Source organism: Salmo trutta, chromosome 29, assembly GCF_901001165.1.
Source record: "Salmo trutta chromosome 29, fSalTru1.1, whole genome shotgun sequence".
Classification (NCBI taxonomy): Eukaryota; Metazoa; Chordata; class Actinopteri; order Salmoniformes; family Salmonidae; genus Salmo; species Salmo trutta.
This window is the reverse complement of record NC_042985.1, coordinates 21,233,650-21,259,916: the sequence shown is the minus strand read 5'-3', so window position 1 is coordinate 21,259,916 and position 26,267 is coordinate 21,233,650. Positions and strand designations below refer to the sequence as shown.

The 26,267-nt window shown below is 39.6% G+C and overlaps 2 protein-coding genes across 9 annotated transcripts; both read left to right on the top strand.

Annotated features, from left to right (window-relative positions):
* Positions 1-2,652: 2,652 nt before the first annotated feature.
* On the top strand, positions 2,653-19,643 carry LOC115167112 (brain-derived neurotrophic factor). 8 transcript variants are annotated; one of them, XM_029721212.1, is made up of 3 exons: positions 3,419-3,457; positions 4,165-4,273; positions 18,075-19,643. In XM_029721212.1, the coding sequence occupies exon 3, from the start codon at positions 18,096-18,098 to the stop codon at positions 18,903-18,905; it is 810 nt and encodes a 269-aa protein (XP_029577072.1). In that variant the 5' UTR covers positions 3,419-3,457; positions 4,165-4,273; positions 18,075-18,095; the 3' UTR covers positions 18,906-19,643. The 8 variants fall into 8 exon arrangements, with proteins under 8 accessions (XP_029577071.1, XP_029577065.1, XP_029577072.1 ...); XM_029721211.1 differs by lacking the exons at positions 3,419-3,457; positions 4,165-4,273 and adding an exon at positions 2,653-2,740; XM_029721205.1 differs by lacking the exon at positions 4,165-4,273 and having other exon boundaries at positions 3,339-3,457.
* A 1,393-nt stretch (positions 19,644-21,036) lies between these two features.
* Positions 21,037-26,121, top strand: LOC115167110 (protein lin-7 homolog C). Its single transcript, XM_029721202.1, has 5 exons — positions 21,037-21,193; positions 22,049-22,167; positions 22,683-22,754; positions 22,835-23,044; positions 23,570-26,121. Exons 1-5 carry the CDS (start codon positions 21,157-21,159, stop codon positions 23,735-23,737), a joined length of 606 nt encoding a protein of 201 aa, XP_029577062.1. The 5' UTR covers positions 21,037-21,156; the 3' UTR covers positions 23,738-26,121.
* Positions 26,122-26,267: the final 146 nt, after the last annotated feature.

The following is a 26,267-nucleotide window of genomic DNA, read 5'->3' as shown; positions in this document are numbered from 1 at the left end:
AGGCTATGCCCAAATGTAATTAGCAGACGTAAACAAGAAGGCCGGATGACGTAAAACAAATGTTAAACTATAAAGAAACACACATTCTAAATAGCTACAGGTAAACAAGCTAAGAATTGTATTTTGGCCTAGCATTTTCCAAGCTAGCACTGCAATACTAACGCTATTTCACCTGTTGGAGCCTACTGAGAGAAACCCAATGTAATCACACATCTCTAAGGACTGCACTACATGCATAAGTAATAATGCATGAGGAATCTATTGAGGAAATTATCTTACAAACCCACAAACAATTTTTTTTAAAGTGATTGAATTCTACTAAAGACAGTGGATCTAGTGGTTTGATTTTGATTATCAAATCAGGGTAAAAATGATATCGCAACTCAAAACTATGTACTGTTGCTATAAAATGAACAAAAAACTAAAGCCTTAGTGACTATTGTATGAGACGAGAGAATCCTGGATAGAGAACCTACAGGTAATTAGTTGATGATGCTGCAGGTGAAGAGTTGCTCACCCCCTGCAGAAACAGACTGGCCATAGGGCAGTTAGGGCAAATGCCATATTGTCTGGTCCATCTTTAGCAGTGGGCAGGTCTAAATAGGGGGTTTTGTACAGAATTATCATTAGTTGGCTAATAATGAGCCTCGAGGGAAAAAAATGGGCCGGTGTGTTAGAAATCCCTGGGCTGATTTCAGGTTCCAGTCCGTCCCTGACCCCGTGAAGAATGCATAATGGTGGGACCTGTGAGTAGTTATCACAGGAGTAGGTCTAATTTCTGTTCGTTGAGGATTCAGGAACTGGAAATGTATCATATCAATGTGTTGACTCGGAGTAACAAATTCTCATGTTTGTTAAAATGTTTTTTGCTCATTCTGAGTTTTTGTGCTGACTGAAACTGAGTTCCCTTTTGTGTGCATAGTGAATATGCTGTAATGAAACATTGCCTGATCTGTTTTAATTGCTTTGGGACTTTTGTTTCAAGATTGCTAAATGTACAGTCCCTGCTGTTCACTGACCTGTTTTGCTTTAAACATGAAGTTCTTGGTACATGGCCCCATTGTAGGAATCACTTCCTGGAATGGTCTTGATCAGTCTTGGATCTCTCCAATCACAGCTTGGAAAGATAAGAAGAGAATATTCCTAACAAACCAGTTAATCTACAACACTTAAAGTCATGTGCATGTTTTGTAGACGGGAGGTGACTGATATTGTTGGGGAGGACACATGGCATAGGGGAGAAGGCCATGCCAACTAACATGCAGTCCAGGAATCAAGTGATCAATTGGTGACCTCGGAATGAGCCATAAGATATTGTGGTGCAGAGTGCGGGGGAGGGCATGGATAGTGGAAAAGGGGCGAGCATGAGTCAGTGGCAGAGTGTGTGAAAGCTGTGGGAGCAGAAGAAGCGTTAACAACATAACAAGTAGATGTAAGTCAAGTTGCCATGTTATGAGGAGGACTAAGGAGGACTGAGAGTAGGATGACGGTAGAAGACGGAGAGGTGACGGGGGAAGTACATTCTAATGTACCACCTTCTATGTGCTTGTGGGAGGGCTACTACTAATCAAACTTAGTGATCTAATAATGTGTGGTCCATCCACAGTTTGCCTTAATTTAGCACAGAGCTGATCAGTGTCTAAAATAAGTGAGAATTAAAATGGAAAATGTAGTATCCATTGCCATGGAGGGAGACTTATTTTTGGGTGCTGTTATTTTTGCCAAACAAAAACAGTCTTAGGGAATAGCCTTGCTGTAGAACAGGTATGGAAACTACATCCACTTTTAGTTGATATGTGATGAGCTGTGTAAAAAAAAACATTTTCTGTAAAAAGAATAGGCTATCTTTTGTGCACAAGTGATGTTTTTGAAGGTATTGAGTTGATTTCAGGGACTTCATAGTCTTGCATAGCCCTCTTGACTTCCATAACCCACCCCAAAAACACAACACAGTTACACATACACACACATACACGCGCACACACACACACACACACACAGGTTGATGGAGTTTATGGATGTTTACCTGGGGAATGCTCTCTTTACCCTAGAAGTGGTCCCTTGGACTGGAAGTTAAAATAGACATACAGTATGTACAGAATTAGACTTAGGTGAGGGTTACCATGCATGCAAGTGTCAGTGGCATCGTGTTTTCAGGTACAGCCCTCTGATTGAGTAGTGTGTTACATTGTTAAACCTAGTTGTCTAATTAGTCCGACAGTCCACGTAGCCTATTTGTTGTGTGTGTTCATGTGCTAGAGATTTAATGTAGCCATAGGCTACCATTCCTACAGTATTTGCCATGAGCGACGAATTATTAATACCATTCTGTTTAACTTATTTTACAATTCCCTAGATAGTTCGAATCCTGGTTCAAAGTTGGGCAAATATCTCCTATTACTCATATTTACTTACCAGTACATTTGTAGCGCATATACGAGTGTCACAGGTGTGACGAATACGCCAAGCATAGCGCTTCGTCACTGCATAACAATTAGATGGCTGAGTGTTCGCGGTGCAACTGATGGAATTTTACTGAAAACAGATATCGCGTTTGAACTTGGAATTAATGATTGTAAACTGAAATATTTAGGATTTAAACCATTGAGTTGTGGGCTACAGCAAAATACCTAAACATATCTAGAAGTTTAGGGCATAGCCTAGGCTACTTGAAGACGTGGATTCACTTCAGATTTTTCTAGGCATTTGAAAACGAAGCAAATAACAGTATATTACAAATGTAAGTATATGAGTCTGGCTTTGTTTCGTCCTCAACGCTAGTTTGATTTTTAGCAGCAACAAGTTCTCAAAGAACATCATCTCACTAGCGAGAGGGACGATAAACGATTGAGAATTGTTTGTCTTATCGGGTATCATCCCACCCACCTCTGATTCTAAAAAATCTAAATGTTAAAAGTTGTGCCGGCTTTGCGTAATATTGCCTGAGTGGTAACAATAGATAGGCAGCGAAAGCTATAACATAGACTACTTCGTGCATATGTCTTATATTGTACAACTGTTAGGGGGGGGGGGGGTCAACATTATTGTGCAAACAGCCTAATTTAAAGAACTGAGATTGTATTAATTGAGTGGTCATTTGGGGTCCCTCATAAACTTGACTGCCTTCGCTTATTTCAATCACGTAAGACCTCTAATGGCGTTGTCCGGGAGAGGGTATTGCGTATATCTGTCTTTCTATCTATACAGGCTTTTGTGAAAATCGCGGCTGGTTGTTGTTTGTCCTGACTGTAGAGCCACCAAGGTGTTACAGAGTTTAAGCACGCGGAGATTGCAAAGGGTTATTAGATTGATAAGTCACCGAAGTGGTGGGCGATCTACTGAGCACAGCAGAAGTTCTCATATGATGACTTCAAACAAGACACATTACCTACCAGCATCTGTTGGAGTGAGTGGATATTAACACACTTCTATCTCCAGGACAGCGAAGAGGAAAATGGTAAGTAACATGGAAATACAATCGAAACAGGAATGGTATCCAAGAAATAGCAATGCTTGCGATTTAATCCAGGAATGAATTTAGGCTAGCTATATAGCTGGATGATGGGATGGACTCTGTGGGCTACTTAAGAAACTCTCAACAGAAACCCATGTGTTTGTTAAGAAGGATGATATTGGCAAAGCTTCCGTAAAAAGATTGGAAGTCATTTCTAAGCTCAAGAAATGCAGGTAAATTATGTATTGGGATATATTGTATCATCTGTGCGCGAATTTTGCGAGTGTGCTGTATTGTCTTTGAAAGCTTTAAGGTTGTGTATATTGCTGACCAGGGTTTTATGGTATGTATTGAATATATTTTTTTCAAGTGTGGTGCCAATGACAGCAACATGTGTGTACCTGTCGTCCTGCCCTATACATGACTTGAAGAGTGCGACAATAACGCAGTAGGATCAGCATTGTTAGGTGTACAGCTATTTGAGATGCTATTTGATTGAGCCTTTGTGGTGACTAGAGGCTTTTGGTATAGGTGCTGCTTTTCTTAAGGTCCGGCCAACATGTGATCAAATATTAACAGGACGGGCTTGGGGAGAAAAACGTTCACGTGACAAGGCGTTGGGAGAGAGTAAAGCAGTATCAAATGGCACTTAACAAAACTATAGATTTTTTTTTGCCCCCTTAGTTACCCTCGCTGTGTTATGCTTTCAGCACGTTGGACAGAGGCACCGGAGTCGTTGCATGGACTAAAACACCAAGTGGACATCAACTCTCTTTTGCTGTTCCCTTACCAAAGCTGGGGAATTTTTTTCAACTTTTGGTAAGCGTATGCTGAGGGAGCCCTGTGATCTAAAACGGAAAACAGGAGAAAAGCGCGTGTCAATGAAGGGCTTGCGCTTTGAGATTTGTCTCGCCACTTAGAGCATGTGAAAGTTGAAATCTTAGAGCCGCTGTATAGGGCGTGCGTTCTTTTCAAGCTCCAGTCTTGGTATACAGCGTTAACTTTGGGAAATGCAAGTCTTGGTCTTGGAGATCTAACCACTGATAGTGGTTGTCAGCCCTTAAAAAGGTAAGAGTTCCCTTCATTGTGATTCATTGTTATTCATCCGCCATCCTTGTCATTATCGCCTATATTGTTTTGTGGTTTCAAATTGAACGTGGATCCTATCAAATGCACCGTCATGGTATTGTGCATTGATTTGCGTGAAATTATATCCAGCTAATTATTTTCCAATTTACTATTTTGATTTGATTTGATTGATAACAGTCAGCGTTTATGGATTTATGCAGGGTGCTATTTCACCTCATCAAAGTTTCGTTTGAAGGATGTATATTTTTATACAGATTACAATATTTCTCATTACTATGAGTGCATGACGGAGCCTTAAATGAAACACGCAAAGCACTCGTTTAGGTTTTTGCTGTAGACATTTAGCAAACGCTCTTGTTCAGAGCGACTTACCAAGGCTATGCATGAAGGGAAGCTTAATACAACTCGTAAACAAAACCTTTAGAATCACTCAAATATTTTTTTTTTACATTTACTGCAACACAATCAAGGCTACGGGATCCCGTCTCCCAATCGAAATGGAACTTTTGAATGCGCAATTCATGAATCATTCTACCCGGCACTATGCAGAATAATGGTGCATGTCCTAAATAAAATATTAGTCTCAACCCAGGCTACCTCCTTCTCACTGACTCGCTTCATATCTATCTATCTATCTATCTATCTATCTATATATCTATCTATCTATCTATCTATCTATCTATCTAGGTCTATATGTATTTTTGTTTTTCTCGCATATCAAACTATTGTATTCCTCTCACAACCCTAAGCGGCAAAAAATAGCCTACACTTATCTGTTTAACATCTTACCATCCTCCGTCATCGCGATCAAATCACTTGTGTTTTTACTACAGCCGCTCCTCGGTTTCATTCATACTGCGCTTTCACTCTAGCACTAGCATCACCTGCTACCCCTCTTTGTCCGCGCGCAAGTCTGTGTAGCCCACATTCGACCTGTCGGAGACAACTTCCACGTTTACAATAAATAGCAAAACCACAAATTACACAATGATTTAATGAAATATGAAGAACAAAAACATTACAGAGAAATCACCTCATAGAAATCAGAGGAATTTGAAAGATGCAATCAGAGATATGATATTACAAGAAAGATAGGCGTGGTCAAACTGCCTATTGACAGATGTTAGGCTATGGCTGGCTAAAGGTGGTGCGAGATAAGATGGCTTGATAACAAATTGCCCAAAGCAGTGGGTTTTTAAGACAGTAGAAAACCAGGCATGCACGATTGCGTTGATCTTCAAATTGATTAGTCCGCGACAATGTTTTTGCTGACTTAACAGCCAACGGACTTTAGAAATTCGTCTTGCGTGCCAGCGAAGAAACTGTGGATATTGTCTGTATTCAATCTATCTCTTTGTACGGCTTCAGTTCAAAGATTCTGATTTCAGGACGATGCTATTGAATGGCAAACAGCTGCAAGAAAAACCCTAAGATATCAACGCCCACAAGCGCTCGCAGCCCTGTTTTAATCAAGAAGCTTCCAGTGGGGTTACATTTCAATGCATTATTGAGCCTATCCTCATTTATAGGCTACGTCTGAATTATTACAGCTTCATTGTGTTTTTAAATTACATGTTTAAGTTCAATTCTAGCTTGCTTTAGAGAACCAAATAAGGCTTTTTAAAACATAGTCCGTGCGTGACTCATTATTTAATTAAATAATTTATTTAATAATTTAACGAAATGAGTATACTTATTAGGCTATTGCCTATAGGAAAGCAGGAGACCCGTTAGCTAGGATGACGCTGTGTGTTGTAACATATATCAGCTGCAATAATAAGAACAAGAGGAATCATGTTAATATTATGAATAAAATGTTTTATATAATAGACATTACAATAAGATGATAATTACTAGGGCTATGCTTAACGAATCGATCGCCTAAAACGTTTTCGTTTTATTTGTTGCAGTGGGTTTATGAATGAATAGACCAGCGACAATATGACAAATTGGCTGCATACAAAGCAACATGTATATTGTTATTTGTTAGATTTTTAGGTTATCTGTTATATTTCTTAATTTGGTCAGGTTTTTCTTTTAATAATTTTCTCAGGAATAACATATTTTCTTAAGGAAAGTCGTAGCGAGAGGAGACGTGGGTTTATGTGTAGGCGTGCGGAGGGAGGGAAGAGCGGAGGCGGGGTAGGGGGGGTCTGTGGGGTGGCACGACACACTTTGTATGTATGAAGGTTTTTTTTTAGAACTTTCTGCAATGTACGTCATTGGATCAGTCCATAAATGGGGTTGTGTTATCTTACTGAGAATCTCCCTCAACCGGCCCCCCTCTCCGCATTCTTAGCGCTGCAGAGTTGGGGTGGGCGTCAGTAACAAATCTGAGGATGGTAGGTTTCATTCCAAATAACATTAAATGCTATTGTGGCATCATATTTGACAGAATATGCGTGTTTCATTCTTTATAGATGACTCACAGGGGCGATGAGAGATATTTCTGTTTGCGTTCCTATAAAGGTGTTTAGTTTTCCGAGTCAACCTTTCATGAACTTTAAATGGTGAGGGCGATGAACATGTATAGCTATAGCCTATAGCTCTCGGAAGTATTTTATTATTTTACATGCTAGAATCTGAAGTAGGCTAATAGTTGATAACACTCCAGTTGGAACTCTGAGTCTCAACACAACGTTTTTACATCCTTTTCGTGCGTAATTGAATAGGGGATAGTTTGACATTTCCGTAACAGTAAAAACAAAACCAACAAAGGGATCATGATTATCATAATATGAATATGCTAATGATAATAATATTAGAATAATCGGAATATAATCGGCGGCGGCGTCATCATTTTCATCATCAGCACCTCCATCCATCTAGTTATCATGTCATCATAATGAGTTATGGCGGGTTGAAACGTTTGAATCCAGCTATTTATCTATTCAACGATGCCGAGACACATCTTGGTTAGTTTAAATCATGGGAATACACGATTACAAAAGCTGATCCAACACAATATGTCGAGGTTGTTGTTTCCAAAACCAATACCTTGCTGTGCTGCTTGTCCGGTAATTGTAACCAACGAGACAAGAGTCTGACTGGCTGCTGGCATGACGCCACTGCAGGACAATTCGGTGTGTATGTGTTTGTGTGTGTCTCTCTCTCTGTGTGTGTGTGTGTGTGTGTGTGTGTGTGTGTGTGTGTGTGTGTGTGTGTGTGTGTGTGTGTGTGTGTGTGTGTGTGTGTGTGTGTGGAACAATGAGGTCCGATGAATTGTGTCTGTTCAGAAAACAGAAAAGAGGCAAGGGAATTGTCATATTTACAATCAAGTAAATTCTGTTCTTACATGTAATTGATTACAGGGGAGTGCATTGTACTGAATGTGCTCAGAAAAATAGATGTAATTGTAAAAGCATTTGTTGTGCATGCATATTGCGCATATGTGTCTGTACAGTAGCCTAATTAATATCTGTGTTCAGCATAACTTTGAGATGTCTTATGTGGTAGAGTTGGATTCAGGATACCTGCCATGAGTGTTTGAATATGGAATGGGGTGCTGAGCTCTACCACTGGTTGGCTTTCCACACTCTTTTGATATTGACATCAAGTTGGATGCCTGTGTTATGGACAGGGGTGAGCGACTCATTTACCTTACCTATTGAAATACTTAGGTGTAGTGCTCAAATTAGATCCCCCAGACTTATATGTTTTATATGTGTGAGTTGATGCTGCAGTCAATTTGATGAAACAAAGAGTGTGTTTTTGTTTTGTTTGTGGTGTGTGTGTGTGTGTGTGTGTGCGAGAGAGAGAGAGAGAGAGAGAGAGAGAGAGAGAGAGAAAAAGGTATATGAGACTTCTTGCAAATTCCCCTGAACTGAGCTTGTTATGCCTTGTGCATTTTCTCATCCAGGTGTTCCCACAGAGTTTGGGCAGTATATACATAGACAGACTAGAGTTCAGACTTACCACTGGTTCTTAATAACACTATAGCTGGACATTCATTATGTTTCATGGGAAGCAGAGAAAGGGTTAATTGTACCCTGAAGTGTGAATGTTGATATAGAGTAGCTAATTCTCAGCAGATATGCTTATGATGCCCATTTTGATGCTGCCACAGAGCCTTGTTATTCTATCGTCTGATTACTTCCAAGAGGTATCTTCTGAAGGTGTCTTAATTGAATGTTCATGTCACAGTATGGATCTTGGCATCACTGACTTGTCAAAATGATGTCACAGTTGGCAAGAGAAGATGTGAAAAGATGTATGCCTGTGTGTAGTGTCATCAGTGTTGTTTTGGGCATCTGGTCAGTGAAGAGCAGGTATAGGGTGCCACAGTGTGTGCTTCTTGTGTTCGCTAAGTGAAGACTATCATGTTGTGTGAACCACACTTTAACTTCGAAACGTTATTCAATATTTCTAAATTATTTTTTTATAGACTTCAGAACCATCTGTTTAAAAGTTGATGTCTGTTTTAGTTTTTAAAGGTTTAAGTTCACCCAAAATACAAAATGAAGTTAAATGTTCACTTACATTGAAAATGGTGTAAAAGCTGGAGAGAGTGTATATTCCATGCTTCAGATTTCTGGTTACTGCCACCCTAAGAGAACCTATGGGAGTGAACAGGGCTCCATCACCGTGCTCTAAATTGCATGCTCAGACCACCTCATAGTACCCTTCAAGTAGCCTAACTTTACGTGTTTATATTAAACATCGAATTCATCATGCTGCCCTTTTCTGAGTAGAAAATTGTTCAATGGGTAAAATAAAGCATGAGTATGCCGCGTCTGTCCAAGGGTTGTAATGTTATGAAAGACGTGAAACAAGGAAATGTTGGTTTGCCACACCATTCAGGGTAAAGCGCGCATCACTCTTGAGAACTCTTTTTGCATAGCAATGGCACTTTTTGACAAAGATAACCGTAGTGGGAGATGTCCCACATTTAACTTCAAGAATGATGTATATTTTCTGAAAAAGGATTGGTGATTGTCTGAAATTAACTTTTATTCTGAAAGTGGCATGCTGAAAGCCAGTTTAGTTCACTGCCAAACATAACATAATGGTCTTATGTTAGCATGAGTGAGTGTGTCTGAGTTTCAGTTCAGGGGCAGTAAGTTCTGATTGGGTGCCTAATGTAACCTTCATCAGACACATACTGTACTGTAGGTGCAAGGGCTGATAATTAGCACTGACACGTATAGTATAGTATAGCATTGCATAGCATAGCACAGCATTGTACTCGGTATTGGATAGCTCTTCCTGACTTTGCTTAAGCGTGACCCAACTATGCATTTTAATTCAGTTGCGATGCACTTTATTTCAGACACGGTAAACTTCATTTTGAAGTTCTACACAAAATGCTAAATAATCTCCTCAAACAAACTCTCTTAGGTAACAAGTCTCATGAATTTTCCACTACTTAGAACGCCACCTTGCATTGTGCTGTATTTGCAGATATGAGAGAGACCATGTTGTTGTTCTTCTAATGAGATGCCAAGTGATTTATTTATGAATTACCTTGTTGGAACAGCCCCCGTGCAAGGTTTTTTTTTTTTGAGTCATGTCGCTCAGCGATTGCTGATGCAACTCTTTGTCATCCAGAGTTTGCCCTCGCCTACTGTGATCCTTCAGGGAGGGCTATATTCATCTTGGCATGTCCCCGGGTGTGTTGGAGGAGGAGTGAATCACAAAGCAGGTGTGAGCATTCAATCCCATACTGCTATATGCCAAGTAAGAACCCTCCACCTCATTAACTTGTACAGAGAAGAATCACGATGGCCATATAGCAAACACATCACAATAAATCTTTAATTGGAGGAGGTCCAAGCCACAAGGATAATGAGCTGTTTCCTTCATTTGATTTGAGGTTGAGCCCAGAACCTTTTCTCTTCATCACGTGACTTCTCTAAAGAACACCCACTGGATGCTTAAGTCAAAAGCTTTATTAATTTAAGTGAGACATTTCTTTTCCTTTTCCAAGTTTATTGATTCAAGCCTTATTGAACACTGCTGGGATCTTCAGAATAACGTGTACATTGTCTTGAGTATATACCTTTAATATTGTGAAACCTTGTATTTAATGATACTACTTTTGCTTTCATATGATTAAGTTATGTGTTATGAGAAGTTTAACATTTTATGTTAGGGGAAAAGGGAATGGAGACAATTGGTATCATGGCAAACAGTTGGCTTTCCGCGTGCATAGATCCTAACAACTAGGACATGGAATCTTCTCATTATATAGGCTGCCTGGAAGCGGCGCTGTTCAGTAGCTCTGGTTCTCAATCAGCGATCAGGCCTTCACCTCGCGCAAATCGTGGTGCTGTCTGCGGTTCTAAATGTTTAGTGTGCGGCGCATTAATGGAGGCGCTGTCCACGGTGCTGAATGTTTAGTTCGTGGGCGCGCTGACCACAACACTGACAATGGTGCTGTGTTTTTCTCGCGCTGATCGCGGCGCTGTCCATGTTGCTGAATATTTGTGCGCTGGTATAATGGCACAACGAGGGATTACCACATATAAAGTATATGTGCACGCATGATTGCATGTCACTTTGGATAAAATCGTCTTGTATATGGCTATTTTTTATTGAATCTGCGGCTTCTTCAATTTAACTTACAACAGTTTCAAGAGCTAGCATATTCGTATGCTTCTTTGTCTTAACTTTGGACATTCCCTGAGATAGTTATATCTACTTGTAACCCATAGTTTTTGTTGGTATAACATACATGGCATAGCCTACCTATGGGGGATCTGACGATCAACCATTTCAAAGGATTAGGAAAACGAGGTCTAGCTAGGCAGGCTTAACTTTTGCATTTATAACACATCTCCTGGTCTATACAGGAACATTTCAATGTATCCACTGCTAGTCGTAAATCTTCTGTAGACTTAATCAATCCCAAACAGAATATACACTTAGTTATAACACGCTAATTACATAATTATGTAGCAGTGAATGTGTGTTTCTGTCCAATTCCACAATTGAAGTAACAGTGCTCTCTAAAGAAATGCCATATTTCTGGTAAAATGCATGGAATAAGAATATCTTTTTAGGGAGGGTATTGGTTTTCTTATTTTCAGGATTTATTTGGGATTTTTTAAGACCAGGTTGTAAGTAGTAGTCATATATATATAAGCCTTGGACATCTTATCAGATCTAATCACATTTATCATTACACGCAATGTAGCCACATGGCACAGAATCAAATGCGTTATTCTTTTTGTATGTACAGTACAGCTACAAAAATATCACATCTGATGTCAGTGAAACACGGAAGAAAGATCCATGGCCAATCCCTTCTTTATCCCACTCCCATCTGTCGACCAAAGGCGTATAATAACCATGATGAGAGCTAGGCCTGCTTTAGGACTCTGGTGTTTGGTGGCAAGCAACCAGTCAGCCAGTGGCGAGTCACATGTTGCAACGTCATTATGTAGTAAGTTACTGTAGTTGCAAGGGATACAGGCGTCATTTCAAGCTCAAGAGGTCTCTCATCGCGTTGTGCCGTCGCGGCGCAGCTTATAGCATGCAACCCCTTCGGTTTTAAGCGATCTCCAAAGGAGCCGCGCAGCCATGGGAGTCCATTACCTCAACCATGCAATTTCCCCCATCAATAATTTAATCTATTTGCTCCAAAGCTGAAGAGATATCCTGAAGCTGTCGGACAGTACAGGGAAAATATAGCTTAAGTAATTACACAGGGGGTTGTCCAGAACATCCCAGATGACACGGTCCTGTTGAATGGTCTCCTTTACGACTGGGCAGTAAAAGGTATGTTTTTCTTAAATTGTTTGATCATTTTCGCTCTGCTGTGTCGATGCTCGCTCGTTTTGTGAGTGGGGAGATGTTTAAAAGTATTGTAATCAAGTTGGGGATCATGCAGGCGCACCGACTCGGTCGCAGTTTGAGAGAGGATACGTGTAACTCTATCCTCTTGTTCATTAATAAAAAACGGCGTTATTATGCTGATTGAATTTCTAATAGGGACCACGAAAGGGGTCAGTGGAGGTAATCATTTCGTTTTCTGATGTATTTAGCTGATTAATTAATGCGAAGGGTTGTACATTTGTTGGCTATTGCCACTGTAAGAAATAGGCGAGTAGACTACATTGCCTACCCACATAGGCTGTAGGCCTATTGTAGCCTATTCCTTTTAACCCATAATCCATGAATACAATGCATCTAAATGTTATGTTAAATAATATAGCATCGTAATTCAGATAACACTTTTTTAAACTATCTGTAAATGGACTTTCTTTTCTCAAAAACCAGAAAGGTTTGTAAGCAAATTATAAAAAAGTCTGATGCAGTCATTAAGACTTTATAGGAAACAGCTATAACCTGCAAGGTTGGTTCTTGCTCTCTCTTAAACCGGATAACCTCACAAGGCGAGAATGAATATACAGATTATAAAACGGATCCCTACATGGAGCAGTCGCGCAATTATCAAGGAGCGCGCGGAAAATACCACAATTATTACGTTTTATGCGCTCCAGCTCGAGAACAACCCGATACTACTGTTTACCAAGTAAACCTTGTTAATGTTTGGTGTAGAGATTTTTTTTATTGCATTCTGTCTGAGAATATTGCTGTATTTTAGTGTAGGCTAGTTTGTCTCGGGACATTGCATCAAATAGCTCTGAAAGTAGGCTCCAATTTGGCACAGACTTGGAAAACTAACTACATATGCATTAATGTCATTCCATTAACACGATTTTCTTTTTGTTTAGTAACCTCTTGCTTTTTCAGTCTACAAGTGTTCATGTTTTCCTATTTGACTTTGTTATCGCCTTAAAGTGTGTGTGTGTGTGTGTGTGTGTGTGTGTGTGTGTGTGTGTGTGTGTGTGTGTGTGTGTGTGTGTGTGTGTGTGTGTGTGTGTGTGTGTGTGTGTGTTCGTGAGAGAGAGCGAGAGCGAGAGAGGATTTGGGTTTTAAGAACATTTCGTGGTCTAATACGCCATCTAGCGCAAATATATGGAAACGACTTGACACCCGTTTTAAAGTAGGACTTGGTGTAGGTCTAATGTGCTGCTGTTGAGCCTTTATCTTATTATTGTTCATATACACCACTTGCAATCAACTTGCAATCAACATCGTTTTAAGATACTACTGATTTATTCAGATATAAATATGTGCAGTAGGCTAATAAGCGAACTTGAGCACTATCGATGAAAGTCATTATCTTCAAGACATGTCTTTCATCACATTGCTAAATGTAATTATCCTAAGGGTTTATAAGGGCTATTTAAGGGTTGTAAAAATCCCAAAGAGAGCACAGAGTACTGGGCTTGTCGACCTATGTGGGGACACTGTCTGACAGTGTCAATAGATTAATTGACATGTAATGCAGACCTTAAGTTTATTTATTAATTAAGATGGCCTACAGTGGTATTACAGGCTAGCAATTGGAAACTTGTAATTTTAACAGCCAATTTACACATAAAAAAAATATTGTTAGGCTGTGGTTTTGAAGCAGTTTTACCTGTGTGACCTGGTTGGCAGTCACGTTGACAGGCTAGCATGCTGCACCACTAATTAGTAGTAAGCGCAACTTGCGGATAGACTTACAGGAAATGTTGCACTTATTAGAGTACTACGTTTATCAGGAGGTGGCTTAAGTATGAAGTGGGTAACCTTTGAATATTATGATATTGTTATATATAGGCTATTGGACCTGTCTTTTGTAAACTGGCACATTAATGGCACTCACTGGTTCTTTCCAGGGGAAGTGGTGGAGGATATCAATGGAAAATATGCAATTAGGGCCTTCACTGGAACATATTCCAACAGTCTTAACATGTCTTGTTTTAAGTGGTCATTACATTTATTTTCTATCAGAGTTTGCCTGGAGGAAAAGCTACAGTAAATGATACTTATCCATTTGAAGATGCTATTTGCGAGTGTCAGATGGGGAGCAGATCTCTCAGAACAGGCTTCCACGTGGTGTCTTGGTTGCATCTGTTAGCTATTATGGGAAAAAAGGATAATTGCGTTACATTTGTATATTGTGACTGAGTCCTCTAGTATGTTTCCAAAATATATAGTTCATATATAAATGAAGCATTATCTTTTAGGTAGGTTTATTTGCAGCATATCCAAGGTCATATTTGAATGGACTGGATAGGAAAACATGTTGATTGGTGCAGCCATAGCACAAGCTGATGTACAGGGATCTTGGATCGTCTGGAGAAAGGGTATTACTTACTTGACAATGTGTTTTCAAAGTGAAAACATTTGTTAACTTTTCACTGGAAAAGAGAGGAGTGTTAAGACAAGAATGTTGAGAAAATGTGTCTTTGAAAAAGAAAGTTAGTATGTATTGCCACAGAAATGTTGACCACATAAATGACTGTGTAAGTTAAGTGTAAGTGAAATATGAAGTCATATGTGCTGAGTTTTGTAGATGGTTGAAACACCATTGTGTTTGTGAATCCACTCCAGCATCTGTCAAAGGGAGATTTTTCATTATAATCCCCACCTGGCACGAAGAGCAAACACTGCAAGGCACCAAGCTATCTCTAAACCCAACCGTGTAGCCGTGCCTGCCTCTCTCACAACATTTGAACAGGTGCTCATCTAAATGTGTCATCGCAAAGCCCTGCCACTATGTGGAAATCCATCAACTTTTATCTATGTATGTTCTGAATGCACCAAACGCAACTGTAAAGGACTGATTTTATTGATGCAAATCTTGATTTTACGGAATATATGTTATGGCTGGATAGAGTGTGGAAGTTTGCTTGTTCTCTTCCACACTATACTGTACATATTCAGTACATGATAATTAAATATCAGTGCACTGATTACCTGGAGATAAAAAAAATTGGACCGTAAAATCCAATTCAGAGCTGAAGATATTCTCAAATCTAATATAGTAAATGAGAACATACCAGCTATGGTGAGAATCACTTTTACTTTGGTTTGAATTAGATAGGTCTCAGAGAGTACTGTTATTCTGAGCCAGTCCCACAGCAATAAAGTGATTCATCGGCTAGATTGCATTTTAACAGGATGTTGATTGAGAACATAAGCCATATTGATTTTCCTGATGGAAACAGGAAATAGCCGAGTTAGAAATAAAATTATTTGTTGTTCCCGGTGTGAGGAGGCCCAGAGGACTGGCAGGCAATTGCACACTGATGAGTGGCACTGCCCCCAAAACACCTCCCCTCCATCCTGTCCCCTATGGAGACCTGGGAGAGACGTCATCTGTGGTTGTTATGCCGCGAAATGACGCCTGCACTGACTCCCCACCCCCTGTTACTGCAATTTAGCCCCAGTGATCCATCAGGGAAGAAGGACTACTACCTCTGCTGCAGCATCTTCTACATGAAGATGGACCCCCAATCAGTTCACGTATCAATAAGCAGTGTGATGGGATTTCAGTCCATGTATTTGTTTTCCTTGATCATTGGGGCAGCCTAATGATGGGATTTGACAGGTTACAGGAACACTTTATAGGATGATAAAGGATTACCTCTTATGAATAATTATTTTCAAATTACAATATTGAGAAAATGTTGGAACGATTTCCTGCTCATCTATGTTTGCTTGGCTGCGTTTTGTCTCCAAGGTTGTCTTGTCGGTAGGAGGAAAGATGTTCCCATCCCCCTGCAAACACGTACAAACCAAGCCCTCCCATCCTCTCCTCCTCCATCCCCTCCCTTCCCTCTAACACACACTCACACTCTGGAGAAACACGTCACTGAGCTTGGGGACTCAGCGGCTCATTAAGGAGAAGGATGTGATATTCTCAATCGAGACTGTGAGACTCCCAGCACGCCTATTTATAGATGCAATATCTCTATGGCAGTCACCGTGGCGTTGGCTAATCGCAGCCGTGGCCCCAGACGCCAATTAAGAATGAAACAAATGCTTTTTAGGTGGGGTATGCCCCTCCCTTCTGCTAAGGTCCTTCCGTCCGCCACACTGCCTGGTGGGGGAGCGGATCTGCTTGGAGCGTATTCCTGCATCAGTTCGGGATACAAGGAGGGCGGCATGCAGAGTGTATTCAAAGCCCTGCCGTGGCTATTTTTAAATGCACCTCTCTGGAGAGAAAGAGATAGGTTTCTTATATTGTGGTTGTTTTCATATGTTTGACTCTGGGCCTGGGATGTCCGTGGATATGTTGAATTGCTGTGACTCATAGGGCATAAAGGTAAGAGATGCTATTGTGAGCTAGGGGTGAAGGATAAGGATGAGGGTGTGTGTGTGTATTATTATATATTTTGGCTCTGTTGGGCCCTTGTGGCGTTCTTTCCCTTGCAATGTCTGTGTACCAAATTTATGTGAGCAGCTGTACAGAGTATGCATCTGATAGAAGGGGTACGTGAGTGTGTCAGGATGCAAGCACATTACCTCTCTTCACTTTTCTAACCAGTACTTTACTGACTCTCTCTGTCTCTGCTAGCGCTACTGCTCACTCTCAGCATTCCTTTATTTAAACATCTCTATGTCCCTTAATAAATCCTGCTCCCAATTTGACCCTATCAAGTTTAGCATGTTAATGGTAATATTACATCAAAGATTGGTTGCCTTTTGCAAAATCACACAAAATAAACAGTCACTTATCTGAACCTAGTCAGAAACACTTATGTATTCAACTAATCAATCGATCAATAAGTCTCTATTAACCCTGTGGGAAATGTGGTGTGAAGTCAGGGTAACACATGAAACGTGTTAGGCTACAATACATGACATTGGATTGGAAACATTATATAACTTGCCTGTTCAATATCTACACTGAAAAAAAGTATTCAGGCCACATAGCGTTTATGATACAGTACATGCCAACCTTGGATAACAACATCAAATATGAGAAAGATAATGATGATGATAATGGTGATGATGATGATTATGATGAAGACATACTGTAGTTTCAATATCAGTTTAACATAATTGTTTAAAAAATTGTTGTTGTTTGTTGTTGTTGAAGAAGAGAAAATAATGATATATTGGGTTGTACTTCATAGTAGGATGGACCATTAGGAGATAATTAGCAATCTAATGCTTTGACATTTAAAGCATGATGCCTAGCCACATCCACTCCCAGTCTGAAAAAACTTGGCCTCAGTTGAAAACGCTGGTGTCAGCAGCCCTTAATGTTGCTTCTGGGGCCTTTGTGGGAAATATTGGAACGTTGTATGAGGAAACAGAAAAAATGGAATTCACAAGAATGTAGCTACTTATACTGTTATTTGCAAGTTGGCCAAGTAGTAGTGGGCACTCATGGTGGTGTCAGACTGTTCTTTGCAGCTGGAGGAGAAATGTGATACTTTGGTAGTAATGGGGGGAGATGGTAGGCGTGCATCATCTAATGGTGCTTAGTAATAACTGAAAGGAACACAATTAGATTGTGATCCAACCTTGAGATATTATGGAATACTGTAATAATGAGTGTATTATGAACAGTATATTGTATAAGCACACAACTCTGATAGCTCAATGGAAGAAAACTGTTGATATATTATATAATACATAATATAGCTACATAAGATGATATACATATGAATTGCACTTAATTTCATCCTCTCTCCCCTCTCATCCTTCTCTGTGCTCTCTCTTTCTCTCTCTCTCTCTCTAGTTCCACCAGGTTAGAAGAGTGATGACCATCCTGTTCCTTACTATGGTTATTTCGTACTTCAGTTGCATGAGAGCTGCTCCCATGAGAGACGCCCCGGGTATGCGGGGCCACCGAACGGAAGGCTACTTGGGTGCTGCACTGACGGCCGGCCAGGGCCACGGGACTCCACAGAGCAGGGGTGGGCCGGGCCAGCATGGGGGACTGCCCTCGCTCACAGACACGTTTGAGCAGGTGATTGAGGAGCTCTTGGAGGTGGAAGGAGAAGCATCTCAGCTGGGGCCTGGGGCTGACAAGGGCCAGGGAGGAGGGGGTCCTTCCTCTGTGGTCACCACGGAGACCAAGGATGTCGACCTGTATGCATCGCGGGTGATGATCAGCAACCAAGTGCCTTTAGAGCCACCGCTGCTTTTTCTCCTGGAGGAATACAAAAACTACCTGGACGCCGCTAACATGTCCATGAGGGTGCGGCGGCATTCTGACCCGTCGCGGCGTGGAGAGCTCAGTGTGTGTGATAGTATTAGCCAGTGGGTGACAGCTGTGGACAAAAAGACAGCAATAGACATGTCTGGGCAGACCGTTACCGTCCTGGAAAAGGTCCCTGTCCCCAATGGCCAACTGAAGCAATACTTTTATGAGACCAAATGTAACCCTATGGGGTACACAAAGGAGGGCTGCCGTGGAATAGACAAGAGGCATTATAACTCCCAATGCAGGACAACCCAGTCCTACGTGCGAGCGCTCACCATGGATAGCAAAAAGAAGATTGGCTGGCGGTTTATAAGGATAGACACATCATGTGTATGCACATTGACCATTAAAAGAGGAAGATAGTGTATATAATGTATAGATTTTATTGAGTTTAAAAAAAAGAGTAAAGAGAAAATATCTATTTGTATATATACATAACAGGGTAAATTATTCCGTCAAATGAAAATTTTATGGACTGCATGTAAAAAAAGATGACGTTTATACAGTAAAAGTGATACTACAGTCTATTTATTGAACATATTCATGACCTTGTAAACGATTAAAAAAGATCTGATCAGTCATTTGCGCCCAGTTTAAATTACTATATCACATTCCTCAAGACATTGTGGTTTGTTTACGTTGCCAAGAATGTGAGAAAGAAGGAAAAGAGCAATGAGGATGAGGGAGAGGGTGAGGACGCGTTCCATAAAAAAAACTTGCATGCTGCTTCAATTGTGAATTGAGAATTTGTCCACCTAAGAAAAAAGGATATGATACCGACCAAAACATTCCGTTTACATACCCAACAGTAAAAGGGTTTTCCTCCTCAGTACTTTATTTGTTTACTGTTCTAAACTTCTCAAGGTAATGTTGGAATTACATACTATGTCAAGGTGCTGTTGTCAAAGCTTTGCTGTTTATTTTTTTATCCCCACCAGAGGACAAAATATAAGAATATATATATATATATATATACAATTTATTCATTGACATATGTTTCTGGATTAATATAATTCATTTTGTATGTTGTGAAGTTGTTTGCAATATTAAATTGAAATATTTGAAGAAATAAAAATGACTATAGGCAACTGAAAAACAAAACCAATGTCAATAAAGTTTGAACCCTACATTTCTAGTTACACTGCATAAACATTAGATGAAAACATGGACGGATGGACGGCCAGACAGATCAGCAGGCAGATACATGAATACCTACCTTCCTACATGCATACCTACCATTCTACCTACCTACGTACCTGCCTGTCTGCCTGCATGCAGACCAGAGGAGGCTGGTGGGAAGAGCTATAGGAGGACATGCACATTGTAATGGCTGGAATGGAATAAATGGAATGGTATCAAAACATATGGAAACCGCATGTTTGACTGACAGACAGACAGACAGACAGACAGACAGACAGACAGACAGACAGACAGACAGACAGACAGACAGACAGACAGACAGACAGACAGACAGACAGACAGACAGACAGACAGACAGACAGAGACCAGATATATTTTATTTTCATTAGCATTGGCTTGGTTATAAAAGCCTCAATATATACTCAATCAACAACACAAAGAATCAGAACATATAGAAGCCCATAAGTCTACGTCGTATAGCCTAGGCTACAAGCTGATCCTTGATGGCCTCTGAGAGCTTGATGATGAGTACATTCGAAGTTTTCAACCCTGAAGACAGGATCCTTGACTGGTGAATTCCTTGGATGGGCCATCTCAACCCTGTCCCATCGACACAGGTAGGTGTCCCATGCCTAGAAATGGATGGTCAACATTCTCTCACAAAGGATACCAAAATATGCCTAATTGTGATAATAAAATATAACAATAAAAGTGCATTCAAGGTTTATTCCGTAAGATTTTCACACAAATAGCACTTCAATTCTTGTATATATCTATAGTACTCAGGAAATTGCATTTTATGAGAGAAAAATCTATTTTCTAAACATCATTTGAGGTATCCTACCAAAGTATAAGCCTACATAATGTGTTTACAAGTTTCCTATCACAACAAAAACATAAACAATGGGTCAACAGTCTATGTCCTCAGTTTTGCCGTTATGATAAGGTAACACTTTAATACATAGTAATGAGTAATAGGCCTATGCATTGTTTCAGCTTTCAGAAAGCAAATTCCCTATTGCTGTGAGAAATGGAAATTAATCAATAGAAATGCATACATTATGCAAGCACTGACAGAGATCAAAATTATGGTTTTAAACATATTGAAGCAACATTGTAGGTTTACAAAGACATTTACAAACAGTTCAATTTGGGTTATGAATAATGATCAGATAAGACATTTTAATAACTATACATTAATATCTATAATTTATATAACCATTAAAAAGCTGTAAATATTGCTGGTTATACATTTAGGATACCACATTTTCTAAAATATCAAACAAAACTTCAGCGATATATGACTCAGTTTTTCCACCCATCTTGGATTTGGCACATCGACCGCATATTGCGCCGATTGCGTGTCCTTGACGCAACAACAATCCCCGTCAATACAGCTCAAATCTGTTTATCGCCGAGTGGATATTTTGCTAGCCTGATAATTTCTCCCGACCAGTGCCGGATTTAGGCTATTATGGCTTCTTTGGGGGAACCTGTTCGACTGGAAAGAGGTAAAACGTCAAACTACACAGATTGCTTGATCAATAATAATAGTTAAAATGATGAAAATACACACACAAGCTGAACAGATGGCTAGCTAGTTAACGGTAGCTAATCTGGAATTTAATTTAGTTAGCTAACTAAGGTTAGCGCAAGTCAATTCATTTTGAAATAACTAGCCCATGTACAATCATCTCTCAAAAGTCGAAAGAAAAATAATTATTCCAATATAATCCGCTTTAGTTTTCAGAAAGACAGATGGGCTGAGTTGCTAATGTTGTAGCCAGCTAAGGTTAGCTAATTTAGCTAACAAGATAGCCATCCTCAAGGCTGGTAGTTTGCAGTGGTGTAAAGTACTTAAGTACCAGTACTTTAAAGTGCTACTTAAAAGTAGTTTTAGCCCCAAAAACTACTATCTGTACTTTACTATTTATATTTTTGCCAAATGTTTTACTTCACTACATTCCTAAAGAAAATAATGTACTTTTTACTCCATACATTTTCCCTGACATCCAAAAGTACTGGTTGCATTTTGACAGGAAAGGGTCAAATTCACACGCTTATCAAGAGAACATACCCTGGTCATCCCTACTGCCTCTAATCTGGCGGACTCACTAAACACAAATGCTTTGTTTTGTAAGTTAATGTGAGTGTTGTAGTGTGCCCCTGTAAGGCATTTGAAATTATTAATACTTTCACTTTTGGTATGTATATTTTAGCAATTCCATTTACTTTTTATACTTATACTTAAGTATAGTTAGATCCTCTGCCTCAAGCAATTATTTCCTTAACCAAAGTCTTCAAATCAATGTAAATTATTGGTAAGATCTCTGACGGTGTGTGGTCTCCATGTTTTCTCCCCACAGACATTTCCCGGGCCATTGAATTGCTTGACAAGCTCCAGAGGACTGGGGAAGTGCCACCCCAGAAACTGCAGGCACTGCAAAGGGTCTTGCAGAGCGAGTTCTGTAATGCTGTGCGAGAGGTGAGCTGAGACTGTCATTAAATGCCCATCACACCCTTCAAAATTCAACTCAATTTATGTGGACAAATCTGTACCTCAAGGCCAGAAGTACTGCTGATTTTCATTCTCCCCCTCCAATCAGTGTGATTGATTCAGACCTGGGGCACCAGGTGAGTGGAAATAAATAATCAGCAGTACTCTGGACCTCCAGGCTCTGATTTGTGTACTTGTGTGAGATGGGGCTGATACAGACAGACATATAAAACATGAAATGGTTTGATTGCTGCCTATGTACTAGTTATTTGACTTCTGATGTAAGATTTGTCATTGTATCATAAAGCATTATTTTCAATATAGTGTTGTGATTACAAAAGGAGCTATCCAGTTTGAGGATTAATTAATAGCTTGGAACCCTGGACAGGAGGAACTATCAGGATTACTATTTTTAACATGCCAGACTTTTTGAAGGAAGTAATTCAGCTTAGCAGTTTGCATTTGACTAACCTTCTTTCTGCCTTTTCTAAACAACTCCTTAGGTGTATGAACATGTGTATGAGACAGTGGACATTAATAGTAGCCCTGAAGTCAGGGCCAATGCCACAGCCAAGGTATGTCACAACAACCAATATTAAACAATAACTCTGTAGGCAACTCTGGGTTAACAACTTTCTCCTCTCTTGCCTTGTAGGCCACTGTTGCAGCGTTTGCGGCCAGTGAGGGGCACTCACACCCTCGCGTGGTGGAGCTGCCTAAGACTGAGGAAGGACTTGGCTTCAATATAATGGGAGGAAAGGAACAGAACTCTCCTATTTACATCTCACGCATCATTCCTGGGGGAATCGCCGACCGCCACGGGGGCCTCAAGAGAGGCGACCAGCTTCTTTCTGTAAATGGGGTGGTACGTGTCGTTTATGCAGTCTCTGGCTGTGTCCGAATACCCGCCTTGCGTTCTAAATAGTAGGCATTTTGGGAAGGCAGAAGTATGTAGTATGTGACATTTTTTAAATTGAGTATGCTTTAAAAATTCCAGGATGTCATACCCATTTTGGCTTTTTATCTAGTAGAATTCGTTGCATGCTTGAGGAAGAGAATAGTATTTCGAGGCCCACGTGTGTCTGACAACAGCTGATAAACAGCTGAGGAGACGAGCTGTACCGAATTGATTGAATGTAGGGAATCAACGCAATTGCACATTAGATGACGTAGGATGAGCCTAGTATGCTGTTATATTTTGCTTACTGCAATTGTTTTTACTAAAGCCAACGTTCTAAGTAGTATGATTAGTACACAGTATGCAGTTTAAATAAATAGCAGGCAAACCAGATTTCGGACACGGCCACTATCAATATACATTTATCATATTCAGTCACCTAATTTTGTTTTGTTATTTAAATTAATCCTCCTTTTATCTCTTTCTTTCCAGAGTGTGGAGGGGGAGCACCATGAGAAAGCTGTGGAGCTTCTCAAAGCTGCCCAGGGCACTGTGAAGCTGGTGGTCCGGTACACTCCTAAAGTCCTTGAGGAAATGGAATCCCGCTTTGAGAAGATGAGGTCTGCAAAGCGCCGGCAACAGAACAGCTATCCCCAATAGTGTTTTTTTGATCACTGGCACGCAATTCCCTTATCTTTCACCCTCTTCCAGCCATCTGTCCCAGTCACAGTTTTAACCTTCATCTAAAACTTAGCACACTACGTTTAGTTTGTATCCACATATATTATATTTCTACCTTTTCTACAACCTACCCCTTAAACTTCTGACACTGTCCTCCACCCCACGACTCAAGGCAAACACTAGATTTATCATATTTCTACAAGTAGTTGGTCATTCACGCTTTACATGTGCATTACATTTTGGACTGACATATTGGATGCTGTTTGAGGACCTGTGAGACCCACCACAGAGGTTCATTGATTGAAGAGATGGTATTTTTTTATTTTAGTACAGCCTTTATAAAGTGCCTCAGGGCAATACAAATGTATTTGAACTTGTACTGTCATTCAAATTACAAAACTAAGCTCAGATGATTCAACACTTCAATGCCAGGTTTACCAAGCATTTGCAGGAATGCAAACGTCACACCTGCTATTTTTGAGAGCGAAAAGAAACTGGTAGTAATATAATACATTTGGGATATAAGGGGTATAGAATAAATATTATCAAAGGAATTGGGTATTGTGTGTAAATTGATATAGACATTTTGTGTTTACCAGTATATGAAGGCTAAATGGAGACCGTTATGTTTTACCATTGTCTCTGTTTTAGTTTTTTTCCTCCTGAAAATAACAGGTGTGATCGTGTTGGTAGATCTGTGTTTAGTCTTCTAATCTAAATTGTTAAGGAATTAAATAATACATTCTCTGAATTTATTTTTAACCTCGTGCTGATGTTTTCACTGTCTTACAAACTTTAAAAAAAGATTTCGCTGTCTCATAAAATATTCAGCAACTTCTAGCTTTTGCATCACATGAATCATTTAGAGCCTTCAAATGCGTAGGTTTTCAGTGGGCTGGGAGAAGGCTTTCTAAGATGCTGTGCTGTCTTTTAAAATTCAGATAACCTTTTCCCCTTATGACAGTATACAATTTTGAGACCTGAGTCACACCTGACATTTTAAATATTTCACAAGAGCAATAAGTCAGACTCAGAACCTTTTGAAACCAGAGGGGTATTTCACGAACAGGGTCAGTGGATTTTGAGATTCCCCAAGAAAGCTGCATTCCCATAGTAATTTTTGTTTTACATTTCTTTGAGTTACTTTGCTCTATTCGCACTTCAACGGTGTGGACAACTCATTCAAGGTGGGTTTACAGGAGGTCGGCAAAATTGTCGCAGCGACGACAAAAACATGTCATTGTTGTCCAACATCAACTGATGTTTCCAAAAAGTATAAACGAGGAAAAATACAGTATTGCACTACCACCAGCATGGTTGTTTGAAATAGGGTGCTACCTGCTATCTTTCAACATCAGTAAACCCATTATTGAATGGCATTCATTAAAAAATGCATGTAATTTACTGGTATGTGAAACCCACATTCATTAATACAGTTCAAAATAAAGACCAATAACGTTGCTATGCTGTTGCTAAGCTGTGGTTGAGTTAACAAAGCCATATTTTTGGTTGCTGACTTACAGGTTCGAATAATTACTTGTTGAGCTATAAAATTGGGTACATGTCCCATTTGGGTGAACTATCCCTTTAAGATGTGATCTTAATTTGGCTGTCACTGATTTCAATTCCAGATATTATGTCAATTTTCACCTGAATAGCATAGTTTGTATTTTATCTTGTGATGGTCACTCGTGAATGTACTGTGTAATTCCAGTTATATTGATAAAAATAGATTTAATGTTTTTTTTGCTGAATTGAATAAAATGTATTCTAAATCATGAAACATTTTATTTCCTTCACTCAAGATTTCTTCACTTCATAAAGAAAATATTCTATGTTCTGTTCATTATTTAAAAAAGATGTAAAGTAAGCAAAGGCTTAACAAATTTGGCACCCCATAGCAAGTTGGTTACATGTCAGCTTGCCCCTTAGTATGATTACTGAAATGTTGTCCTTGTCACTGACATTAATGGTTTCAACAGAATGTTCAGGACAGTTACCTTGCCAATTCCTAGAGCTTTGTGAAACACCCCTCAGGTTTCTACCCTCTTATATTTTGGAAGGGTCAATAGAATATTTTTGTAAGTGTTTTCTTTTGATATTTTTATTTTTTATAAGGGATTTTCATGAGAGAAAAAAATCCTGAAATGATTTGTATTCCTTTTCTGACTGTGTTATATTCTTGTTTTGAGTACCAAGACCAAACTTGCAACATTTATGAGAACTATTTGATATATTGAATGTTTGCTTGTTTTGGACTGTTAGGTCTACTTACAAAATGTGCTGCTCTCAGTTTATTCTGTCCATTTGTATTGTATATTGTGTTACAAAAACTGCACAAAATAAATTATACTGTGAAAATTGTTTTAATATGCTTATTTGTATTCTCAACTTAAATAATATTACCATACATTGTATTGTGTAATTCCTTTAACACACGTAGTTTTAACATCCTTTTTGTTTAGGAGCCGCACATTTTTTGTTTGATAACTTTTGAAGATGCCATATT